Raw genomic sequence first — 26,091 nt, 5'->3', positions numbered from 1 at the left:
CCTTTTCCTGACTTGAAATTGGAATCCTCAAACCAATACAATCTGTCAATTAGAGAGAGATCTCATTAACCCCAAGAAACTCTAACTTGGTTACTAAAGCTTCTGCCGTCACCTTTTTGAGCACCAGAGAGAAACACCAAAGCACAACAAGCTAACAGGAGGTATCAGTAAGCATCCACTGGATTTGTTATTTCGTTTCCTGAAAAATAAAGACCATTTTAAAAAGCAAAATTTTCTTATTACAACCCTTCTTGTCGAACAAGCTGTGGTATATGTGATAAATATTACGCTTTCAGCAAGAAGATAAGGAACGATAACCAAGGCTCAGATTCTGGAGATCTCATTCACCTTGAACATTATTACTTTTGAGTACTTTTACCATGGCCTGTAAGACTAATTACAGAACTAAGATACCAATACGAGTATGATTAATTGTGGATTTATTCTGCGAGTTGTGAAGAGGGTTTTAGCTCCATCATTAACACCAGCTGGTACACACTACCCCATCATCCAATGTGGTCACACAGCTGTACAGTTTTCCTCTAGCTACATGTCCTTTGCACAATCCAGAACGTGAATTCATTCAATGGATCTGAGTTCTGTCAACATCAAGCAGCTTTCTGGTTTTACTTCTTTACATTCAATATTCTCGGAATACAACACTTTCCCAATTCTGTATTGATATAGTCCAACAGCTAATTTTAGACACCCAAGAGAATTTCACAGTACATCGAAATTCAAATAATTAACTTTCACAGACTTCGGTATCAAGCTCTTCAGCAACTCTGGTCACTTGCTTTGCAATTTCTATTCAAAACTAAGAACAACCATCCACTGAACAAACACCTAAGGTGTATTCATACAAATGGCAATATCAAACAGATGAGACAAATATTAAAAATACGCTGTACCTGCAAGTCAGTTTTTTGACTTCTAGGTCCTTTGAGCTAGTATGTAACGTTATAGTATCCTTCTCTTTCCAGCTGATATCCTCTGACAAAGAATACAGGCAAGATGCATCTCTCGGCATATACGCTGCTCTCAAACTCAAAATGAAGTGCAGATGCCTTCTGATGTTGTACAGTGACCTATTCTATGCACAGCCCCATGTAATTACTATCCATAAATTATCACATCGATTACATTAAATTACGGAAGAAGCCGAAATGATTAATAGTGCACCTGTTAGATGCAATGAAGTTTTCAGGTTTCATCGACCTTTTCCATAATACACTTAATTAAGAATCAAGATGTATTTTAATACTCAGAAACAGAGAAAGAAATACGCAAAGACAGGGAACGTTAGAAAAAAGAAACCCAGGTGGTTAATATTGGCTTCTTGACTCAGTAGGAGGTTGTTTTGAATAAACGGTGAGAAGCTGGATGTTTATGGATAAAAGAAGATCTTATCGTCATCTATAGGTTCCAGTGTAGAGTTACATATCACATTTTCCATTGTTTTATCTAACTATACAGACAGCTGAGAAATAGCACTCCTTCCGCAGAGTACTTGTCAATATGGAACAGCCTTATCGACTGGGCTGAAGCACACTATGATCTTAAATATTTAAACAGCTTGGAATTATTAATCGGATACCGTTTACACTTAGACTCTGAAGCCTCGGTTTAAACACATTTCAGACTTCAAAACTAACATACCTATGCCGAAGAGTTCAGCAGCAGCTGAAGGTTTAGTTAATTATTACTTTTTAACCGAAGAGCTAGCGCATCTGCCGCTCAGACTTCGTTGCAATTTTCTGCGTTAATCGCCATCAAGAGAGAGGAGGCAAAACAAGGGCAAATAGGAAGAGCTGAGGCTCCAGCCACATCTTCGCTGTTTTATACCTAAATAAAACCGGCGTTGCTAGCGGCGGCAAGAAGCAAAGCGCAGAAGGGGAAAAAAAAAAAAAAAACAACAACAAAAACACCACACAAAAACCAAGCAAAGCTGATAAATAAAGGCGTAAAAGCCCCAAAAACGCGGCTCCCGGCACTTCAGCACAGACAGCTCCTTCCCCCGCACACGCCGCCCGCCACCGCCCCCGCCGGGGCCTCGCCCCCGCCGGCCAGCGCACGAAATGGCGACCCAGCCGCTGAGGGATGTGGCCGCGTCGCAGTCGCGGAGCGTCTCCGCCCGGCCCGTTCGGGCCGGGCGGAGACGCTCCGCGGCTGCGACGCGCCGGGGCCGTCCCGCCCGCCCTGCGGTAGGTCCTCGACAGCGGGCGGGTTCCGCAGGTGCCTCCTCACAGCCGCTACCGCCATCGCCCCGCCGCGTCCCCCCCCCTCAGAAGAAGCCCCGGCACCTCACGGTAGAGCCGGCCCAGGCGGTGCCCAGCGGACTGCCGGCTCCTCACCGTCGGGGCGGGCGCGGCACCTCCCGCAGCCTGAAGAGCGACGCGGTGACAGGGACGCTTAAGCGGCTACTCACGGGAAGCTGCAGCCCCTCCGACCGGTGGGAGAGGGTTGAAGGGGGGACCCGCCGCCGCCGCGCTGCTCTTCCTCTTCCTCCTCCTCCTCGCTCAGCAGCCCAGCGAGAAGAGCCGAGGCAGGCGCGCTCCCGCGCCTATCACCTCCCCGGCACCCCCCCCCCCCTCGCCCCCGCCTGTACCGCGGGGCGCGCTCCCGCGGGGAAGGCGCACGAGCTGCGCCGGGGCGGAGCTGGCGCCGGGGCGGGGCGGGGCTGGCGGCGGGTCTCTCGCACCTGAGGTGGCGCGGGGCGGCGGCCTCCATCTTGGGCATCCGCCCCGCGGCCGCCGCCGGGGAAAGGCGGCGAACCCCAGCCGTCCTCCGCTTCGGGGCGGCCGCCCACCCCTCACCGTCCTCTCCCTTCGCCACCCGGGGAGAAGAAACCTGCGAGGAGGGGGCGGCGGGTCTCGCCGCTCCTTGTGGGGCGTCCGGGAGATAACCGACGCGGCCCGGCGGGAGCCGCCTCAGCGCCCGTGTCTGGCAACGGCGGCCGCTCCCCGGCCGGGGAAAGGCAAAACGCTCGTCGGGGCACCCCCCCCCCCCCGCCATCAGCGGTGCGGGCCCTGGCAAAGGCGGCGTTTTAAATAGACGCATTATTTTAGCCCGGCGGTGGCCCCTCTAAATAGATGGTTTCAGCTATTCCCCAAACTGGAGACAAGGATATTATTTTACACTCGAGAATAGTCCCATTGAACTGGGTAGCGGAGCTCACGTGTGTAGTCAAACGCGGGCGTTGGCAGGACCGGAGCCAGTAATTTTGGCCGTGGTGGGTACAACAATACAGTAAATTAAACCGACTTCGCAAAGACAGAGGCTTGCATTGCCGGCTTCTTCTGGGGGGCGGCGGAATCCTCCGCGGCATGCCGGTTGTCCTGGGGACTGCCGCAAATAGCAGGGCCAGCGGCCTGCCCACAGCGCGTACCAGCGCGTTCTTCACCAGTCAGAGCAAAATTGAATTAGGTTAGATTTCCAGTTCACAAGTTCAGGAAGTCAGACGCTTAGATGTGATCGCCTAAAGAGAAGCTCTGGATGAGACCGTTGGGAGAAGAGTCTCGGATGAGAGTTATTTCCGATAAACCTTTTCCGCCAAACACGCCTCTCAATCGAGAAGCGCTCACGGTGCTCACCTTCCCTTCCCTTTCACGTCTTGCGGTTCATTTAATGCACAATGTTAGAAAGCATTTCAATGCCATTTTGAGACTTCTGTGGGCTATGCTCAGTATTGCTCAAAATTAATCCGAGTCTACATTTAACGTGTAGTAAATGTGGTTATCTGCCGCTGCTGAACTTGCTTTTGGATCAGCCATTTTAGGAGTAGCCTTTTGTGCATTGCAAGGTGGCAACTTTTCTAGTTGTTAACTCTTTATTATACATTTCGGGAAACAGCTGTCAAGGTGAACTCTACAGTGCTAACTTAATAGTGCAAAACGCAGTGCCCAAGATGAGCAAAAAGCCCTTACTCTGCACCTCTGCAGAAATCCCATTACGACTCTGGCAAGTTAAATCTGAACAGCTGACCTACTGAAAAATAACACTCTAGATGAAGAACAGATTCTATAAATGATATAGCACATGCATATAAATATCCAAGGGTTAAACAATAAGTCAGACAGTACTGCTTCAGACTTTGGAGATATTCAAGCTCCTATCAATCTGAGGCCAGGATATTATTGTTTGAGACCTGAATACGCAAAGAAGATTAGATGGATGTGAAGAAAAACCCTTTTTATAAAGAGAGAGAAGTAAGTGCTTGAATTTATTGTGTACCCCTAAATGTTCTTTACTTTTGTTTGTTTGCTTACATTTTTCTTTTCTATACAACTCCCATGTTCCCAACTAATTTATTTACATACAAAAACACTACAGTCTAATAGTAAACATTCAGCAATGCGTAAACAGGGGGGGCTAAAACGTTAGGATATTGCCTGACTTTGCTTCCAAGATACTGTGTTCTATAAGGAGAACATGTAGCCACTCCTAGCTTTGAGAAAATACAGGTATAAAATGCTGAGAGAAGGATGATTTCTCAGACAGCTATAGTTTGCATCCTTGCCAGATTCCCAGGGGAACATGGTGAGCCAAACCTTCAGGAGGTGGACTGAAGAACTGCAGGACACTTCAGGGGAAAGACTCGAGTTGAAAGTTTAACTTTCTTAAAATGCAGGAGCAAAGATCTGGTTAGTATTTGGGTGGCAAATGTACCAAATTTTATAAGCAAAAACCAGTGGGCAGTGGAAAACCACTTGGTGCAAGTTAGACCACAGAAACCAGAGAAATGTCAGTGTTGCGGGGAGGGTGTAAGAAGCGACCCTATACTGATGTATGATTAGGCTGAAATGTTGCAGCTGCTATGATTATACCCTTATGATTCCCCTGAGAATTTAAACTCTGTATTTTTTATATTACTGAGATAAACAAATGCACGCATTCAGTAACACAAAGCAGAACTTTCCAAATGGTGGCATACATATAATTACCACTAAACAAGTAAATTCAAAGGTTTGTACAGCCTATTACAGAGCTAGGAGCTACTTCTGCTGGTGATGGCATCCACTATTGTGGATGAGTACCATCCATACTGGCAGTAGGATGGTGGCACCAAGCAAAAAGAAACAGGTGGGCTTGTTGGAAAAAACAACAACAGCCATTATGATAAGCAGAAGTTGTGTGGCTGAAGGAATATTAGCTTTCAGAGTTCTTCTTCGCTGCCTTGCATCTTTTCTGTAGTCTTCATACTACTTTTTGTAGCATTTCTCCTCACTTTACCTGCTGCAATTATATCCGTGGATGGGCAGTTCCAAACGCAGTGGTTTAGTCTTCATGTTGCTTTAATATCAACCTTAATTCACTTAGCTATCTACTGCCTTCTTCTATTATTATCTGTTAGGTTTTTTTGTAGTCTTTGATTAGGGAAGCTTTTGTTCGGGTATACGACACATTCATTTAATTGATACAGAAAATTGATACACATACACATGATCGCAGTATTGTGACACAGGAAAAGCTATGGAAAAACTTGTCTGTGATGGGTATCACTCATGAGCCGGACATTTGCAAAGTGTTTTCAGGAAGAGGTTACCAAATAAAATATTCAGAGGGCTGATACCTTGGAAGAGGCTAGTGTTAGCTGAAGAGAATTCTTCGACATTTTGTTCCTAGACCATACATTTTTAAGGGATATGGAAAGGCATCTTGGGTTGTTCCTCTCACCTAACTTTAGACGTCTACTATGTGAATGTCTGCATCTGAGCTAGTCACTCTCTCCACTGAGTATAAAGGGAACCAGAAATAGGCACTTTTAGTGTATGATTCATCTAACCTATTTTAGATGTCTACGTTAGGATAAGTTGAGTTGCATCCTAGAAATGCCTGTTTCTCTCCATTGACTGTAACAGGACCAGTGAGTGTCTCGTTCAGCTGTAAATGTCTACATTGTAAAGTCTGCATTTACTCAGCTGAATGCCACCCATGTGATTTTAACATGAGTTATCCCACTGTCCCACTGTTCCACTTGTGTTGAGGTCTTAAAATGGTGAATGGAGCACGGTGTAGCACGCAAAGTACTTTACACAAAGTAAACCGGTGAGGAATACCCCACTGAATACATTGAAAGTCAATAAAATTTAGACTCATTGTATTCAGTAGATCACGGGGCCCTCCCAATCAAAAACTGAACAACTTTTGAGATTAATTTTAATCTAATTTATTTATGGGCATTTCAAATTTCTTTTGGAGGATCTTCTGATACCATACCAGTAAAGTAAACACACTTACTGCTGGGTTAATACATTTTGGAAGCTAGTGTTTATTTACTATAGCAGCATAAAATGTATTTCTAAGCAGAAAAGAGACCAAAGACAAGATCAAAAGCTCAAGTGATAATGTCTTATGTTAAAAGCTGCACTGCTTGGTATACAGTAACAAAACTGGCTTTCACAGAGAACCAGGCAGAGGATGTGTTTTAATGTAAAATATGTTGAGAACTAGGCTAGCAAGAGAATCGTACAGGAAAGACACTGCACAGAAGTGTTCTGATGTGCTATCGAGAATTGAAAAATAACACTTAATTTAAGGCTTCAGAACTGTTTTCTCAAAAGACAATTTGTGACTACAGTTAGGTACTGCCATGCCTGATACATAAGCTATCACCTAGGCTTCCCTTACAAGAAATCAGAGTTCTTCTAGCACCTAAGGTGGCTAGCAGGTTAAGCAAAGAGCCAGCTGGTGACAGCCACATGGAAATGCTGCGTTTTTAATCTTGCCTTTTTAGGACTTTAGATATTCCAAGCTGCTGGGAGACACTGCCAGAGATTCACAGGGCTGAAACTTCCTTCAGGAATTAGATGCTTGAAGGCAAAATGGAAGGAGAGGATCCTGTTCTTGGAGGAGCAGATGGAGAGGAGATGCTGCAAGGTGCAATCACCTGTCCAACCTTCCATTAGCTTCATCATTAGAGTGCTGAGAAAGGAAGTAGGAGGTCTCTGTTCAGTTGTTTCCCTTGCTTAATAAACTTTAACTTCTCAGGGCACAAACCTTACAACAGCTTCTAGGAGAATCTGAGGATGAAGGCAGAGTTTTCAATCCACCGTATTGACAGTCTTCCACCTCGTACAGCATAGTTAAACACTGAGAGAAAGTAGTATTACACACATAAAATACATCTCACACAAACACACAGAAACTCTGTAATTGATATATTCGCCTATGTATGGGGAAACTTGAGTTCTAACCCTTTGTTTGCACATATTTCACTGCTTTTTTATGTCTTTTTTTTAATTAGATTTGTAACTGGCCTCCCTTTCTCCCCGATAGCTTGACTATCTAGACAAATGATTAGAGCGTTCTCTCTTGTATCTATGAGTATTTCATAATTCCATGCAAAGTGAAATACCTTTGGAAGGAGAGATGTCAGCACCATTTTATTTTGGAATATTCCATTTCTTAGCTGCTAGTTAGCAAAGGCTGAAAAAGGAGTTAAACATACATCTCACACCCCCCTGGACGATTCTAATCACAGGAAGATATTACCATCATCTTGGGTTTGTGTCAAGTTTAATCAATCAGATGGATGTGCTCTGAGAATGCTTAAGAGAGCAAGTTTTTCAGGTAAAACAGAGGTGAACTCTTTTTTAAAACATCCACAGATACCAAGGTATGCAGACCACGGTACTTTTGGCCATGTTCAGAAGGTGATCTCAAGGAACATAAAGGACTGTTTGAACTTGTCAGAAACTTGAGAGAGAAAGGATTATAGAAAATATGTATTTAATGTGATCCATGGCATATCACAGAAACTACATCTATTTTTGACAGCTGCATTCAGCATGGTGAAATGGCTCAAGTCAATGGAAATTTGATATTGATTTCAACCGGACCAGTGTTTTATCTGGTACATAAATAAAGGAAGGAAGTCCACAGCAGATTAAACTGTCTGCAAACACCAAACACGTTTGTGTGCATGATTAGAGTTCACATTTTTCCATAAGAAGAGATTGGCTGAAACACTTAAAAATCTCTTACAAGCCTAATTCATGGTTCAAGGTTCTTGAAAAACTGCTCCACAAGATCAAAAGTCTACAGACACCAGGCAGTTTATCCAAGGGACTTCTAACGTGCTGAATACTAAGCAGCTCCATTTTCAAAACCGGGAGCTTAAAGTCAAGCTTGACCTTATGATTTAACCTGTTACATCTTTCAGCCAAGTGTTTCATAGGCTAAGAGAGTTTGTCTTCAGTGGGGAGTTTTCCATTATGGAAATGAGCTAGGAAGCAACTCCAAGATTCTGGAAAATGCCTAATAATAGCTATTAGAGTTATAATTCTTGCTTTACTGAAACTTTATTCCAATCCACCAAATGTTCATGCACCTGTTTATTGTGCATATATATAATGTGAATGAACTTCATGATGTATTTAAGTCTTTTCAGATGACAGAGAAAAAGAGCAAAGTTGGTGAAAGAGTAAGGTCTGCTCCCTTTCCCAACACATGAATATGGATTTTGATCACATGTAGTAAGGCTTAGAATGAAGAAAAGGTTTTGCCTGGGAAACTGAGAAGGAGAGGAAAACTTTGGTGAAGAATTACATCAAGTCCTTTTGAAGTTATCCTTTAATCTTGGAACTAGAAAAATGCCCAAAGGGCTTTTCTAGTCTGCTTGTGTAAGATACGCCTTGTTCTCTAAGTCTGTTGGACCTTCTAAGGATGAGATTAGTTTTGAATTACAAACACACTGTTGCCCTAATGGCTTATGTTTGGATTTCTTGAAGCAGTTTAAGTGAGAAAATCTCTGGATAAATTGACTGGCTCTACTAGGTTCTCAGAGGAGAGACATCAGTTCATGGTCCTTGTAGCTTTCTGAAGCAGGCGACAGTGAACAATCAGCTTTATTTTTTTCTGCATAACCAAACACATTTCCAAGATTCTCTTGTGTTGGTCACCATATCAGGATAATTACGTATTTTTAAAGTAATTATAGTTTTCTGGACCTTTAAGTGAAAGGTTTTGCACTTCATGTTTTTATTTATGTTAGTCCAAAATACCAAAGAAAAAACTATTTCTAACCCTGAAATGTACAATTCACACAGGCAAAACACCCAGGATAGGAGGAAAAGCAATACCTGTGCAGCCCATCACCTCAATAACAATGCATACTGTAATGCGGTCTGTGAGTATTCTCAGCTTTAACTGGCAGTGAGGTTCGTTAATAATTCATAGGCTCTGTCATAGACCAAGCACCAAATGGTGTTTAGAAGATGTGGTTGATGGTCACCGCAGTAGTTCCCCTGGGAACATTCTAGTTGTGATGACCTCTAGGTGTGAATTGAGCATTTAGAGGAGTTCAAGAAATCTGCCCCAGGTGAATCAAATATGTCGAAGGACTCAGAAAAAAATTTACTGAAAACATTTAATGTGGAACACAACAAATGAATTAAAAACAATGTGTTTGTGCATCGCAAGAAATGCAATATATACACATTTAACAAAAGAAAGGAGTTTTAAAATGAAAAGATGCTGAGATGTTCCAAATGCTGGCAGGTGACATTCTGTTGGAAGTAATTTCCCCCATGCTTTTGAGATTAAATTGATGTGCAGCAAATTTGCAAAGGTCTGTTGCATGTGCAGGTAGGATCCTCAGCATAAACAGAAGGAATACCTTTCTTTTATCTCCTCATTCCTAATAGAAAATTGCACTGATACATAAACAGCAAGCAGATCTATTTAGTTTTACCATTCTGTCTCTAGCAGATGAGCTTCTGCCTGTGATTTTGTGTTTTGCTTAACCATTTTCAATTCATGGTATACCAGCATAGCACTTCTCAGTAAAGCAACTGAATGCTTTGCTGCGTCCTCTTTGGTTTTATCTCCCCTAAGCCCCTGCCCTTTGCTGCATAGTCCCTGAGCTTCGTTATTTTCCCATTCTTTTCTGGCAAGAGCATATAATTTTCCTTTCAGAAACTGAAGGAAAGTGACACAATTTCTGAGAATAATACTGGAAATGAGTCTTCTCCCTCTATTTACAGTTTGCTGAAAGAGCTAGTATCACATACAGCAATTACCATGAAGTTTGGGTATCTTCCATCTATGTGCTGTATGTCACTCAAACACATGAAAAACCTTAGTTAATGGTGTATGATCCCTGGTGTTCATACTTTCCTCTCACTGGAAGTGAGCCCTTTTCCAGTTTGCGTTCCTAAGGCTGTCAGTCTTTCATTCCATAACTACCCTTGCTCCTTCCAAAGTGCTCAGGCAGGGCTCACGTTTGAAGTATAATCACTCACCTCCTCTGGTGCTGGAACCCACTTCCCTGCTTGCTGCAATGCCGACTGCTACAAGAGTACAGCAGTTTCCTCAGCTCAGGAGTTCCCTTGAATATTTTGAACACTTGCAGAAGCAATTAGTGTAGTTACCAGCTGTATGCCCTCAAATCAGATGGCTGGAGTGACAGAGCACAGACTGCAGTATTTCCTCACCAACAGTGGTACAAAGAAGTTTTCCTGGTTTACTCAAACTAATACCAACCGAATTTTTCATTTCTTTAATAACAAAGGCAGAGTGGAAGCAAGCCTAAAAAGGTAGAGTATGTAGTTTTGTTGCTCCTTGGTGCTGTAAATCCCAACTGGTGACAAGCAATGTGGTCGGTAGACTGGTGCTAGCCCTCACAGGTGTAGCTGGTGGACTCTCATGCCCACAGCTGGAGGCAATGTGGGTCAACCAACCTTAGGAGAGGCGGAGGAAACCTCTGGATCTATGGGACTGATTCCCCGACTTTTTAATCTAATATGGTCCCTAAAATGGAGCCAGGAGAATACCTGTACTCCTTACAGGGAACTTCTAACCGGGTGTGAATACATCCAGGGTTTTCCTATATGTGTGCAGGCACCTGTTTGCTGTTTTTCTGTTTTGCACTACCATGGATCACAGAAACAGCTTTAAGTCTGAATTCCCTCACATATTTAAATATGCTAAATAACCATTTTATTTAGCACATTCAATAGTAATTTGCATATCTGTAATCAATACACAAATGAAGTTGTGGCTTACTGCTTCAATCTGTGCCTTCAGGCCAAATAGATTCATCTGTCATGTAGACTTCTCTTAAAAACATGGTATATATATTACCTTTGACATAAAACTTTTTCTGCTAAGCTCCACTTGTGTTTTGAATTTTTTTGTTGTTGTTGTGATTAGGGAGGAACCTTCTACCATACCCCAAATCAATCCCTTGGCACCATCTATGATCTGTTATTTTAGCTATGTAATAATGATTTTCTCATTTCTCCAATCATCTGTTGTTCTGAGAAACATTTGTTCTCCGCTCAAAGGTTTAGAAATGCTGTAACATTGACATTTTTGAGCAGGAGAGACAAGGCTATTGCTTTCTTTGCTGTAACACTTTTATCATTCTTTGTTCCATGGCACAAATTCAACAAGTAACATGGAGAGAGCTATCTTAGGCGAGTACAGTCTTGTCCAGAAATAAACAGAGAAATAGATGAGCACAAAGACTGTTCTATAAAAAAATGTTAAATGGCTTGTAACAGCAACATTAGGTTTCAAAATTAGGCATGTGATCATTAAAGACAGTACTTTAAAACACAGCATTAGAGGTACAGGGGCGTCAGAAGTCAAACCAGGCACAGACAAGTCCACAGGGCAGAGCTTAAAAAGAGTTCTTCAGAATGTGGAATGACATAGAAAAAAATTGATCTTTTCTGGGAAAGAGAAAGGGAAGATCTTGAAGCAGTACTCAGGTAGGAACTCATATAGAAATGCCATCATACCTTTTGTCCCTAGGGAAGTAAACCTAGACCTTGATTCACAACAGCTATTCTTCTAGACCTTGAAAGCAAGATGAGAATAAGGCAAGATGACTTGTCTGAGCAAAACTATGAAATCCTAGACACCTTCACAGATGTGGAAGAGTAGATGTAGATGCAGCTGCGTGCACAGCTGACTACCTGCCACCATTTACTGTGGCATCTTGTTTTAGTAATGATAGAGACATAGGTGTAGAGATTAGAGATACACAGCTATGACACGTATACTGGAATAAAAGCTCAAAGATGTAAGATACTAACATTGAGCCTTCTGTGGTCCAATTTGTTGACCTTCACAGCAGGTGAGTGCAGACAAGAGGCTAACACTAAAATACAGACTAGCTGTAGCACATATTGTTTAATTCAAGCTAAATGAAGGCTGCAGTACTATATAAAGCCATTTGAGCATGTCTGCATCAGATTAGAAAATCAACTACATTCAATCATTTTCTAATCTGCTGTTTACTGTTGTGGAGAAGGAGTTTATGAGATGCGATGTGTTTGTTTTTACAAATACAGTCTGACAGGGTGACTTACCTTCTGAAGAAGCTCTTTATTCTTGTTTCTTTTTAGGTAACTAGGGAAGAAAAGCTGTCCAAGAACTGTCATGATAAAAAAGTACATACTTCTGAGCGCCTAATTAGAAGTTCTGTTTGCTACTTTGTACAGGCTCTGGGTCTGCTTTACGTAGTTTGAGATTCCTTTGTTGTCTTCCCTTAGCATGCCTCTGGCAGCACCCATAATGCTTTGGGACTCTTGAGAAAGACCCAGCTGATGTCCGGGAGCCGTGTTCCGCAAGGACTCTTCCACTACCGTCCGGATCACCTCCTCATAAGGTCTGCAGTGATCTGAGACTTCCAGCACGTATTCCATGCCACCTCCATGACGCATGCTTTTGCCCACATAGATAGCACATCTCTGCAAAAGCATGGCAGCACAGGCACATGTTGGGACCAATTATGTTTTTCCACCACCAACAGGAGCGTGCCCTCTCACACGATAGAAAACTTGACCTTTGGAACAGCAGCCTGCCTATTCCCACGCCACCCCATGATGACAACCAAAAGTCATACAAGTGGCTTGTAGGGTTAGCAGAGCAGCACCCATGCTTACCGTTTGGCTTGCTTAGGAAACATGCTCCCTTCCTCGCACGCCTGAAAACCTGCTCTAACACCCCGCAGCCCAACACTGTATCTAGCTTGGAAACTTTATTGTCTCACTGTACAGTAGATTTCTCCAGCCAGAAGGTTGGCGTGGGAGTCTTCTTTCAAGGAACTGTCCCGGGCAGAAGGGAGAAGGCTTGGCACCAGCTCCCCGCTGAGAATAACTCTCTGCCCATGTCACAAACACCCCTATATGTCAGCTGGGCACTCGATACCAGGTCTGTCAAGGATGCTCTTGATAGAAGAGGTTACCAGAATAAGGTACCTAGCTGGAGTTTATTTGCTCTGGGGACTCCACACCTCTGAAGTGCCTTTGCAGTGGGAACTTACCATGGGGACCCTCTGCAGAGGGACCTCTTGACACTGCCGGTCTTTCACAATGCCCTTAGGGTTAGGCAGTCTAACCCCAACTGGAAATCAGACATTTCAAAGTATTTCAGGGACCTGAGAAATAGTCCTTTGCAGTGCTTTTAGTGACTTTGAGCTGACTGTGGGCTATTGTGACTATGGAGTATTGTTTTCTGAGGCCTGGCCACAAAAGCTGCTTCTTTACAAGTAGCTATTGTGAGGGAGGAAAGCAAAGGCATTGTGTCCTGGACAGTTAATGATTTAAGTCTTCTTCCTCATTATCTCCAGAAGGAAAGAGAAGTATCTCCTTCCGTGTGGTTTAATTTTGTAAAGGCCTGACTGGTCAGAGTGACTAGTGGCTACAACAAAGCGGCTACAACTCTCACGTGGAGGAAGAGAATATCTGTTGAATAACCGATTGCTGCCCGCGTACGGCCGCCGCAGTCTCCCATGCCAGCAGGGGCCATTTGCAGAGTGACCGAGTGGCCACGCAGCAGAAACTGCATGGAAGTAACGCTGCTTCCCGGGTGTGCCGCTGCGACAGTCCCTGCCCACCAACTCGTATCAGTTGCTGACAAAAGAGGGTAGCAATGCCTCGGTTTTGATCTAACACATGCTGGATATATTCGGTTCTGGAAACTAATCTCTTTTTTTAACAGTATTTAAGTTGAATTATGATGCGCCTGCTGTAAATGTATTGGTTTGAAAAGAGATGACGTTTACCTGAGAGGCTGCAGTGCGCCGAGTCCTGCATAATGGATGAGGAAAAGCTTTCCTTTTCTCAAAGACAATCTGAAGTGAATGCACTTTACAGGGCAGACATAAAATACATAGGAACAGCATCATGCTGGAAGTATTTTGTCTTGCTTTTTTCTTTACTATCTCTAATATACGCAACCATTTTTATATATATATATATATGAACCCACGCAATAAACAGCTGTCCAGAGCACACTTGCTTCCTGACAATCTCATCTAAGCTTTCCTTACTGATCTGTAGCTCTTCCCAAGGATTTATGACATATCTAGTGCAAATTATTTAAAACTCAGTCTGCTATAGAAATAATATTGTCTTTCCTGCTGTATTCATACCCAGATTTTTCTAAGTATTGTTCAGACTTGCTTGATGATGGCTTTAAATCTAGTATTTAGCAAGAAATAAACCAGCTAGAATGGACACAATGCTCAAGTTTTGAAGTTACGACATGCTTATGTCTTAGTAGCCTCTGTAAAGTAATGCTTTGAAGTCAGATTTAGTAGTGCCAATGGTTTTGTCCTTTGACTCCACATTTTAAGCAGTACCTGAGATATCTGCCTTTCCTTGTAGGAGGATAGAAATACTCCCTACTCAGCTTTTAAACTCGCCAACATTTCTGCTTTTTTTTCTTTACAATATAGGTCTTTTCGTTTCAAGGTCAGGCATTCCATGACTGCCTGATTTGCCTGCCTGAAAATATATTTGAATGAGGTGTACAAAAGGACAGGAATGGAACGTATTTCTGATTTCTACAGAGCAGCCAGCGAGGAAGCATGGAACAGCAGTTTTGCTGGAATTATGCCTAATAGTGGACACAGACCAAAGTGTTAAGAAATTACTTTTGGGGGTTTGCTATCAAAATTTTGAGACATTCTGGAAGACTGTTTCTCTGTGATATTACTGTGATGATTACTACCTTATTAAATTATAAAATAATGGTGTGACCGCATAAAGCTGTTCCTTTTCCAGTTTACAAGGTTTGTGAAAATTAAAAAAAGCTTTTAAATGCTAAAATCATAAGTTTGTGGAACTTGGCATTGCACTTTAATGGTGTTAGTAATCTGTCCAGGTTGTGTCTGTGGTTTTACATGAAAATGCTGTATTACAGCTTCTTCCTGAAAGGTAAAGATTTCAAAATGCTACTGTGTATTTTTTATGCTATTGCAATTACATGGTGAAATAGCCATTGATTATATTGTTATGAGAAACCAATAAATTAAATGAAATCATAAATAAAAAGCAAAACTGCATTGCTACTGAAGATTAAACATGCATTACCAGGGATATAAGTACTGGAGGGTTTCAGTGCTTGTTTAATTTTTATATTATGCTGAAAATTGCTAGTGGTTCCCCCTCACTGAAGTCTGCTGATTTTATTAAAATAAAAAATAGAGTTGTCCTTGTTAAATCTTGAAGAAAGAACAATTAAAAAAAGACGGTTCTTGTTACATGAGTAGCTGCGAACAGTGAAGGCCGTCAGGAAAGTACTGGACGAGGTGGCACACTGGAATTCACCGGTACGTACCGGGGCACACGTGACTGCGGGTCTGGGAGCGAGGCGGCTGAGCAGCGATCGGGGGAATCGGGGGGAGCAGCCCCTTGAGTTCACACCCCAGTGACGTGTGGCTGGAGCAAGGGAAGAGCCTACTCGTCTTGTTCCTACAGAGCTTGAGGGAGAGGCATTTGGCATGCTTATTTCTCTTTGTAAATGAATATGCTTACACTAAGAATATACCTTACTTCTAGCACCAAACTGTCCCTCAAATAGACCAGTTCTGCAAGGTCTGAAAATTTGACTCACTTTTTAGGCAACAGTGCAAAAAAAAAAAAAAAAAGGCAAAAGTGGTTTTGCTTTCTTGCCTTATGTCGTTGAGTGTAAGACTATGGGTTTTTATCACATCTGTGCCTGGGAGTGCACTCCTTAAGCAGAAAGAGGAAGCCTTAACAGCCTCTCCTGCAACAGATGATGTTTGTATTTAATACTTGTCATTTTGAGAACAATCTTTTAATGGAAGAAAATCAGCACTATTTGTTGACCCAGCAGCACGTAAGTATTTTATTATCCAATGAAAAATTAACGGTGCCAATGAGTAGGAAGCACACACCAGATTTTTCCTTCACCTGTCATGTGTCTTGTATTACTTCAGTCTCTATCAGCTCCCTTTACCAGCTAGGCAAGGAAAGCAAAATAAACGAAATGCTCTGTAAGTGACGGATCAAAGACAAGACATAACCCTTATCTATTAGGCCTAACGAGAAGGAGCTGTTAGAAGCTTCCATAAGCCTCTGGATTCTGTTACATATAAGGGGTTAACGAGTTCTTACCTGCCAGTTAGAAGGGATTCCGTTGGCCATGGAGACTGGCAGCCATTCTCATAGCGCATTATAGAACCCCATTCATTCACGAGCACAGCTTCTGAAACTTACACTAAAACAGTTTCTTTTGCTCTGTTAATTTTCTGTACAGCTATTCTGTAATCTTGCTCCTGGGGGCTTTAGCACCTTTTTACTTTCTGGCTAAATTTGTTTCTGGTCAGTTTGAGCACCTTTGGTTTTATGTAAGCACTGTCCTTTAGCTGACTATCTTTTTCTTCCTGAAGTATTTTTAAACAGCAGCATGTACCCTCCTTCCAGCCCTTGTTTTGTTAGATGAAACAAACCATGCTCTCTTAATCTTCCCTTTGGCAGCCCTTCTTTGCATCTGTTTTAGTCTGAATATCTCTTTCTCTAATAGCAGTGACCAAAACTATAATTACATTCAACTGCTGCTGCCTGCGCCTTGTGCAACAGAATCAGTATCTTCATATCACTGCTGGAATGGACACTGACAGGAAATATCCTAAAATCAGTGATCAGCCTTCAACATCTAAAAGTTTTATTTTCTTTCCTTTGGTAATGAAACCTCCTTCAATTAAGATCTCCTTCTGCATAGATAATTAGAAACTAAGAGATGACCTAAACACTCTTTCTCTTTCTGACTTTGCAAAACAGGAGATTATTTTATGTCTTTACCTGTTCATTTCCTGGTCTGGACTCTTTCTTCCTGCCTTTCAAAATCAGAGCCCTTGGGTATTATGTCAATTTTGCAAAGATTCAACATTATCACTTTCTAAACAAAAGCATGAACTTCCCAATTTTCTTTCCAGGATGCAAACCTGGCACATTTTCAAGTGGTAATACTCATCTGGGCAGACAAACCTTGTTGTCTTCTCTAAATTGATGAGTAACCTGGAATGCTTATCTACTATCTTCTTGCAATTTCCTATTCTCGATTAAAAAATCACATTGATATCCCTTTTTTTTCAGGTTTGTTCACATTTTCCTGGCCAAGGAATTCCCCTCGTACATTGATACACATAGTTATTTTTGTAGCTGCGACTGCTGACTCAATTTCAGTTTGTTAACTGGGTAACTGCCCAGCATTCCCAAGGGTACTTCTTCAAAGCTGGATTCCTTTAACGTGATGTTCCGCATTAGAGTATTCCTTCTCCCATTGTTAATTTTACATTTTTATTCTTCAGAAGCACTTTTTTCATTCTAGCCTATTTTCTTCTCAAATCCATGCTGCACTGAAATCCTATTGTTCAAAATATTCATGATCCCTCCCAGATCCACCTGTGAAGAGAATTACCATGTTCTTCAATCCATCCAAATGAATACTTAAAATATGCTAGTATTTGACCCAGCACTAATCCTTCTGCTCCCTATCAATAAACCCCCTTAATTTAAAATTCCTTTTCCTTATTTAGCCAGTCCTGATTCCTCTACAGTTCTCCCTATTCCATTTTCTTCTATTAAAGTATCATGTGGGATTCCACATCTAATGCCTCAATAAACTTCCTGAAAATAGTTTTACTTTATATACGGTGCTGTAGGAACACATCCATGATAGTTAGGATTCCCTGCAAACTGCTAATTTTTTTTTGAAGTAACTAAAAGCTAATTACAGCTAGAGCGATAAAACTGTTGCACCTGCACATTTTAAAGTGGTTTAGAAGGGAGAGCAAACTCCTAATTAGTGCCTGATAGACAGCGCAGCACTTCTAACACTGAGGATCAAAGAGTTTCGTTCGAAAGGATTCAATACATGGCATCTTGTGAATTTATACACACAGTGGCCTAAAACAGTCTGAATTAATTACTCTATAGCTCAACTCAATTCCATGTGTACTTTTAAAAGCCACAGCTAAGAAAAAATAGTTACAGCAATAAAGAAGAGGAAAAAGGGTGAAGACAAGATAGTAGCTTCCAGTAAAAAGCATAATCACAAATCCAGATCTTGCCCTAACTGAAATAAACTCCTCCCTCCCTCTCCTCAAGACAGCAATGTAAAAAATTAGCAATACATTTAAACTGAATCAGGATCTTTTCATAGAATGAACCCGATTTAAATACAGCCGCCTCTTCTTGCTCTTTATATGTAGCCTTGACCTCATCGGTTTAAGAGCTATGATATTTTTACCCTCTCTAGGCACAAAAGTGAACTGCTGTTTCATGAGAGGTTTACCTAGTGTTGTTCCCATCACATCTCTTTACATGCATCTGCTCTATCTCAAATATTAATATTTACGCAACTCAGAACCAGACTTCCTTTAATACAAACCAAAGATTAAAATCAAGCTTTACAGAGGTCTAGCATGAAGCCCATCCACTTCTCATGTCCTAGTTTGGGGGCTGAAGTTACACACACTGGGATTTTGCAGAAAGAAGGCAACCAGCTGCAAGTACCATTTTGCAAGTATCCTTTTGAAGGCAAAACGGTACTTGCCTTCACTCCTGTCAGCTCATTAAATGCATTTATGTAAATCCACTTGGAAAGGCCATGTCAAGTAACACGGAAACAATGTAGATGTCTTAGCAAGTATATTCTAACTTCTTAAATATGGGATCTCAACAGTCAGCCAAACAGCTGCACTCATCAGCCTAGAATATGTTTAATGTAATCTTCTGGAAGGTACATCAGAAAAGCCAAGGCTCTATACAAAATGACTTTTTTCAACAGAGCTGTAGTGGAAGTTTTGTAGGTAGCTCATAAAGAACTAGAAATAACCTGATATTTAAATAAAGCTAATTTGAGATATTCTGTACTCATTCAAAAGACAGGTAGCTTTCCTAGTTGACATTCTCTAATCAACTCCTAGTATAATGGTAAATTTATCCATGAGAAGAGTACCGAGTACTTTGAGAACTTCTCAATGAAGAAAAATTCTTGCATTATGGCAAACAGAATCGACATTCCACCTGCAAAGCCTAGCTCAGTATATGCACTTACCCCACTGCCTGAACATTAGTAACTCACAGGTTTTATTTGTATAAAAATTAAATGGAAATGTTATCACTTTGTTCACTACGGGTAAGTGCTTTCTTAAATAAATAATTATCCCCAAAAGCTATGACTGGAAACTTATGAATTCAGAATAATGCCTTTGATAGCCTGATGAATGATGCCATGACTTTGGTCTTTGCCAGGGGAAGACGTGTATTATGTATGTTGTTACATGAGACTATCCTATATTGTCTATTTTGATTTAGGATGCTGGCAACACAGCTTAACTCTATACAAGGTGCCTTGAGCAGAAGGATGTTGACATTTCCTTTTTATATGCTTAAACTATCTCATACCAAAGGGAAAGGCTTAATGTTTTGTTATTCTTCTACTCAGTTCTTAGTAATGGGAATGAAGAAGGGAAGTTGTATAAAGTACAGTTGCACCAAGATCATAAAACTTTCCTTTTTAGTATTTTTATTGCCCATTTCAAGGAACTAATTTGGTGATCACCTAGTTTAAAAAAAAAGGGGGGAGGGGGTGAACAACATACATTCTTTCACTTCTTATCTTCAAATTGCTGTAGCTTTTTAACTTTTCTCTCTGTTTCTCCTCTTGTCCCTTGCTCACATACTGAATGGCAAAGGCTTCTTTAGTCCTTATGCACCTAGAATTTGTTTGCATTGGGAGCAATTTAAAAAATGTGAAGGCTACAACTTACACACCGATGACACTTCCTAGCTTCATTGGCAAAAACAAGCCAGAGAACTGAGGGAGCACTAGAAAAGTATGGATATCTGAGTAAAATCACACAAGTAAAAATTAAAAATACGTCAGATTAAAAAAAGAACAGCCCATATCAAATGTTTTCTTGCAGTCACAGAATACTATGCAGCAACTCCTAAGATAACGAACGATCTCAGCTGTCTTCCTCAAATTTCCTTTCCTAAAGGCAGCCTAATAACATTTTCAATGTTTTAAGATGACAAGTACAGAAGGTGACCATCAACGTAAATGTTATTTTTTAGCAGATAATGCAATGGCAGGTGATTGGTCCCAAAAGGCAAAGTGACAAATGCACTGTTTTTTGGTGAAACTGGACATTTTTTATCTACTGCATAAACCAGACATTTTATCTAGTAAATATTTTCATGTACTGTAGCTGTCTACCAAGAGGCAAAAACTCACCCAGAAACCTGTCAAGCAATCTTATTAATGGGTACCTGCCCAACGTGTGACAGCGGCTGTGTCTAACTCAAATTTCGGTGCAGTCATATGGTTTTGAAGAACTCACAGTTACCTTCCTGTTGTTGAAAATGTTGTTTCATTGACGTACTGTATTGTCATAGCTTACCACACCACCCTTCTGGACATATGCAGAAAGTTGCAAAGGAATGAGCAGTAAGATCATAGTGAGCTCTAAATGTTAACTTCACAACTCTAAAGTAATTTCAAGAGGATGCATATATGAAAGTTAGAAGACAAAAGGAAAAGGAAATGCATAATTTATTATTTCATGTATCTACTGCTAATTTTCTTCTTTACTAGAGACACCTAAAGTTTGGCATCCAAAACTGATGATTCTGCAGTCAGCTGCTCGCTCATGTGAACTATTTCAAGATATTATTTCTTTTATCCTGTGACAGGAATAGCTGCTCAAGTGAGATTTTGGGGCTTGGGATTATTTTCAAATAATGAATGAACCAATCTGAAGTTATCCCGATAAAAACAATAAGCAGCAAGTCCCAAAAATACCCGTTAATTCTGATAATTTAATATGCCATTTATAGTCATCCAAACATCTTACTCAATACTGTTATGTACAAAACCCACTGAAAATAAAAAAAGAATTTAAATGTTATCTTTCAAATGTAAAAGTGCAATTAACACAGGCAAAGTTTTTGTAAGAACATTACATTTCTATTAAATTCACTGGCTACATAAAAGCCTAACTGGTATAACTGCTTACACTGAAGTGAATGAGGATTTTATTTTTTGTTAATTTTGAATAAGCCTGGTAGTTGATAAACTTTTACTGCCACCATAATTATGGCACGTACATCCGAAAATGCATAGCACAATTGTTTTCATAATTTTCAGTTTTACTGACTTTAAGAAACTTAAGTAGAGCAACAGTAAGATCCGTAAAGTTCAAAAAATAATTAACACCATAAAACCTTGTATCAAGTAAGTGTGCACAAAACAGCCATCCTGAATTGCTTTCTCCAGAATTCTGATAGCATTCCAAAGATGTTATTTACCCCCAATAAACATTCCTCCTTTACAGGAGGAAATCCTTACTTGAACGAATTTTCTGGAAAAAGATTTACATTTATGTTCTTTCATGCATTACCTATTCACAATTTGGAAAGAAAGGGAAGGCCTTCATACATGTCAGCCTTTAATCTTATCCAGTCCTGAAGTCTCTGCAAAGTTGTTTTTTCTTGTGTTAATATTTTTGCAGCTTTTCTCAGTTTTTCTTCATTGCGTTCTAAATAACGAATTCCATCTGTCTGCAGCTGATTGAGTTTCTCTTTACGACTTTCATCCAGAGGTATGTCTTCATTCATAAGAGGGTTAAATCTGAAGTAAGTATCTGGAGGTAACAGTGCATCCAGCATGGTGTGAACTTCTGTATTGAAAACAAATGAAGGAAACGGTCATATTTACATGAGACAGACAGACAGTCCTACAGTCCCTGAACAACAAGTGCTCTGGAGAGACGCAGTAAGTGTAAATATGTGCTGCTTTGCTGAGTAAATGTTTTTCCACCACTGCCTTATCAAAACCCCTTTCTCATTAGAAGGTTTGCAAATGGCCCTGTAGCTCTGTTTACTCTGGAAAAGCTTCATCTTTTATTCTAAGACAACTTCACTGGTATGACAATTAAGAAGGCTTTGCAGCTATCCAGATTTTTAATTACATGTACATTCCACTCCTTTACAAGTGAGAGTGCATTCTGAAGAGCAGGAATGTAACTTACATATTCCCATCCAGGACACCCATGATTTGTTACACTCAGTACAAACGGAAGTAGGTATTATGAAAATGACAGCTATATATTCTTCTCTAATCTCAAAGACTGCAGTAACAAATATGAAGGTTTAAAGCTTTCTTTTGTTTGCAACTAATTAATTTTTTATATGCTCCTACAGATTTTGGGTTTGAATTTAACATTCATTTAATTTAAAATGTTCAAGTTAAATTATAACAGTTCAGTTAACTAGTACAATAGTAAACTGGCTATGTAATGTATTTGTATGTTCCTCTCTTCCTTTTTTCCTCTCTTTTATAACCTATTTCTCTCTCCTTTTAGATCTTTCTCCTCTTTGTTGGCTCCCTTAAAATTCCATTTCCATGACTTCCTTCATCTTTCATTCTCTTTTATTTCCATCTTCTTTGCATTCTTACCACGCTCCTCCATTCTTTTAAACGTCTACTGTTATATAAAAACTTTAAAGTGAAAAAAGTATCATGGGTAAGACTAGAGCAAAAGATTCTTGTTAACCTGAAATCTTCTCTGCTTGGTCCTTCCTTCTGTAAATTACTCAGCTATATCTCTGTTCTTGTCTCACCACATCCAGTCTTTCTTGCCCTGTTTAATACTCTCCCCTTCTTCCTTCATAATATAACTTCCCATTTGCTCAGATCTGCTCTCCTCTCTTTCCATTTCCTCTCCTTTGATCTCCACAATGAGCTTTTCTTTCCTCCTCTTCCCCATCAAATTTCTTGCCTGATTTTCAGCTGCAATGAAACTTTCTTCCCTTGTGGCCAGCACGTGTGTCCTTCCCACAATTCTCTCTGCCTTTCCACAACTGTGCAAAAACCAAAGGTGGCCCAAAATCTAGATTTTTCTTACTAATGACAGTCAGTTTACGGAGAGCATGCAGCAAGAGATCTAGACCATAAGAGTATTTCTTGTTCCCTAGCTTTTTACAGTATCAGTTTCCTTTGTGGGGAGGGAGGGACAGCATCTGCATATCAATATTTCCTGTTTATAAAAACAAAACAGATGTAAACTGCTCGTGATAGAGTTCCAGCGTACTCCCATCCTAGGAGCAGGATTTATTTTGGAAAACACATGCTTGGCTCCTCCTGACAGCAATGGAAGTCATGACCATTGGCAGACATAGTCTAGTCACTGGAAAAGCACATGTGGAAAAGCACATATAGGAAAGAACAGAACTAAAATATGTTTTCTTAAGCTGTTGAAAATCAATCAATGTTCTATATTAACTATTAAGCATTTCTGTTTATGGGAAAAACAACCCAAATATAAGAAAATATGATTTTTTCTATTGAAATGAATTCCTGAATATGGCTTTATCCTGAAGCACAAGTGAAAACATACCACTTTGTATAAATCCTGTTGTGATTACCGTCATTCTGATAATTTTAAGGTATCTTTTATCTTTAGTATACCTACGTCATCAACCTCATATTAACAGTTGAGAACTCAGAAACTCAAAGAGCTTAGCAACAACATAGTGAAGATGAAGATTCACAGAGATAATGCTAAGAAATGCATTTATATTATCATGTCCAGAAAACCTGTAATATTGGTACTAAAACACCAACTATACATGATGAGTTACAAAGAGACATGTTTAAAGTAGTTTCAGCGGGGTGGGCAAAGAGGAGACGGGGAAAGACAAAAGGTTGCAGACTGCTCTCTGAATTGGAACTGTAATTCTAAGAAACATAAAAACCTGAAAACAGTCACAATACAAATGTGTCTTAAGACACCAACCTTCTGTATCAGTTGCACTGCTGATAACATTTGTGAGTTTGGCTTTCAAACTAGTGTATGTGACATTGGTCTTTCCCTCGCTTTCATATCGACCAGTGCCCAGCGATACTAGACACTGCAATGGAACATTTGGCCAAAGACACTTGCACTCATGAACTGCCAGTGCAGAAGGATTATTTAGAAGCAGACCTCCATCCTGTAAATTAAAAATAAATACAAATGTTAGTACTATACATAACATACGGTCATAAAAGAAACTGCAACTATAAACTAAACTAGCACAGCACTAATACATAAAATCAATTAAATCAAACAAGCATTCATTTCCATCTTTTGTGCAACTCTTCTGTTTGTGCTATGCAGCAGCCACACAGCTAGGCTTCCTGGGCTTAGGTAAGACAGATACGCATATTGATAATTTCTTACACCATCAAAAAGTCTGCATCTTGAAAAGCTTATTACTGGTATTACAAGGATCTATTTTGTAATAAAATCCAAATCACTACTTGCAGATTCCAAAAAAAAAAAAAAAAAAACCAACCAAAAAAACAAACCACAAGAGCTAAGCTTGGCTAAAGCTACTTTATAAGCCCAGTCATTACATAGGATGCTACAGCCTGGATTTAAGACTTGGAAAACCACAGAATCATTTAGGTTGGAAGGGACCTATTGAGCTCATCAGGTCCAACCCCCATCCTCAAGCAGGGTCAGCTACAGTAGGTTGCCCAAGGCCACATCCAGTTAGGTTTTGAGTTATCTCCACAAATGGAGACTCCAAAATCTCACTGAGCAACCTGTTCCAGTGTTTAACCACTCTCATAGTAAAAGATTTTCTTATGTTCAGATGGAATTTCATGTGTTTTCATTTGTGCCATTATCTCTTGTCCTGTCAGTGGGCACGACTGGGAAGAGTACGGCTCCCTCATCTTCATTCCCTCCCATCCTTTATTCGTACACATTGATAAGACCCCCCCTGAGCCTTCTCTTCTCCAGGCTGAACAGTCCCAGCTCTCAGTCTCTCCTCATACGAGAGATGCTCCAGTCTCTTAATCATCTTTGTGGCTCTGCACTGGACTTGCTCCAGTATGCTCATGTGCCTCTTGTACTGGGGAATGGGACATAGCACTCCAGATGTGGCCTCAGCAGTGCCAAAAGGATCATCTCCCTTGACCTGTGGGCAACACTGTTCTTAACGCAGCCCAAGATGCTGTTGGCCTTTTTTGCCACAAGGGTGCATTGCTGGCTCATGTTCAGCTTGTTGTCCACCAGGACCCCAAGGTCCTTCTCTGCCAAGCTGCTTTACAACCACTCAGTCCCCAGTGTGGGTTGGTGCATGGGGTTATTCCTCCCCAGATGCAGGACTCTGCCCTTCCCCTTGTTGAACATCATGAGAATTCTCCAGCCTGTTGAGGTCCCTCTGAGTGGTGGCCCAACCATCCTGTGTACCAGCCCTTCCTCCCAGGTTTGTACTATCTGCAAACTTCCTGCAGGTGCACTCTGTCCCATCATCCAGGTCATTAATGAAGATGTTGAATAGCACTGGACCCAGTATTCACCCCTGGGGTACACTTCTAGTGACTTGCTTCCAACTGGACTTTGTGACACTGACCCCAACCCTCTGGACCTGGTCATTCAGCTAGTTTGCAATCTATCTCACTGTCTACTTATCTAACCCACGCTCTGTCAGCTTGTCTATGATGTTATGGCACATAAGCGTCAAACGCTTTACTACAGTAAAAGCATAGTTGTTACTACAAACAACATCCACTGCTTTCCACTTGTCCACCAAGCTAGTCACCTCATTGCAGAAGGCCACCAGGTTGGTCAATCATGAGTTCCCCTTTGTAAATCCATGCTGAGCACTCATGATCACCTTCTTGTCCTTCATGACTTTGGAAATCCTTTCCAGGAAGATTTCTTCCATCACCTCTTGACGGATTGGGCTGAGGCCAGACAGCCTATAGTTCCCCAGAGCTTTCTTCTTGCCCTTCCTGAAGATAGGAATGATATTTGCTCTCCCAACC

At 41.0% G+C, this 26,091-nt stretch overlaps 2 protein-coding genes across 38 annotated transcripts in view; both read right to left on the bottom strand.

Moving 5' to 3' along the window:
* Positions 1-2,640, bottom strand: part of NRCAM (neuronal cell adhesion molecule) — a 166,622-nt gene extending 163,982 nt beyond the window's left edge. For 14 of the 33 annotated variants that reach the window (XR_005932410.1, XM_041123501.1, XM_030013507.2 and 11 more), the window contains exon 1: positions 2,429-2,640. The gene's annotated coding sequence lies outside the window, so the exon portion shown is untranslated. Of the gene's footprint in view, positions 1-911; positions 931-2,308; positions 2,386-2,428 lie in introns of those variants that run through there. The other 19 variants (XM_030013524.1, XM_030013525.1, XM_030013546.1 and 16 more) reach the window with 10 other exon arrangements.
* Positions 2,641-21,069: 18,429 nt separating this feature from the next.
* The window catches only part of PNPLA8 (patatin like phospholipase domain containing 8), a 40,415-nt gene continuing 35,393 nt past the window's right edge, over positions 21,070-26,091 (bottom strand). For 4 of the 5 annotated variants that reach the window (XM_030014209.2, XM_030014207.2, XM_030014208.2 and 1 more), the window contains exons 9-10: positions 24,068-24,263; positions 21,070-21,949 (exon numbers count right to left, since the gene is read on the bottom strand). In XM_030014209.2, coding sequence (XP_029870069.1) covers positions 21,675-21,949; positions 24,068-24,263 — 471 coding nt within the window. In that variant the 3' untranslated portion in view covers positions 21,070-21,674. The remainder of the gene's footprint in view (positions 21,950-24,067; positions 24,264-26,091) is intronic. The other variant, XM_030014213.2, reaches the window with a different exon arrangement.

The sequence above is a fragment of the Aquila chrysaetos genome, chromosome 5 (genome assembly GCF_900496995.4).
Source record: "Aquila chrysaetos chrysaetos chromosome 5, bAquChr1.4, whole genome shotgun sequence".
Lineage (NCBI taxonomy): Eukaryota > Metazoa > Chordata > Aves > Accipitriformes > Accipitridae > Aquila > Aquila chrysaetos.
This window is presented reverse-complemented; position numbering and strand designations above follow the sequence as displayed.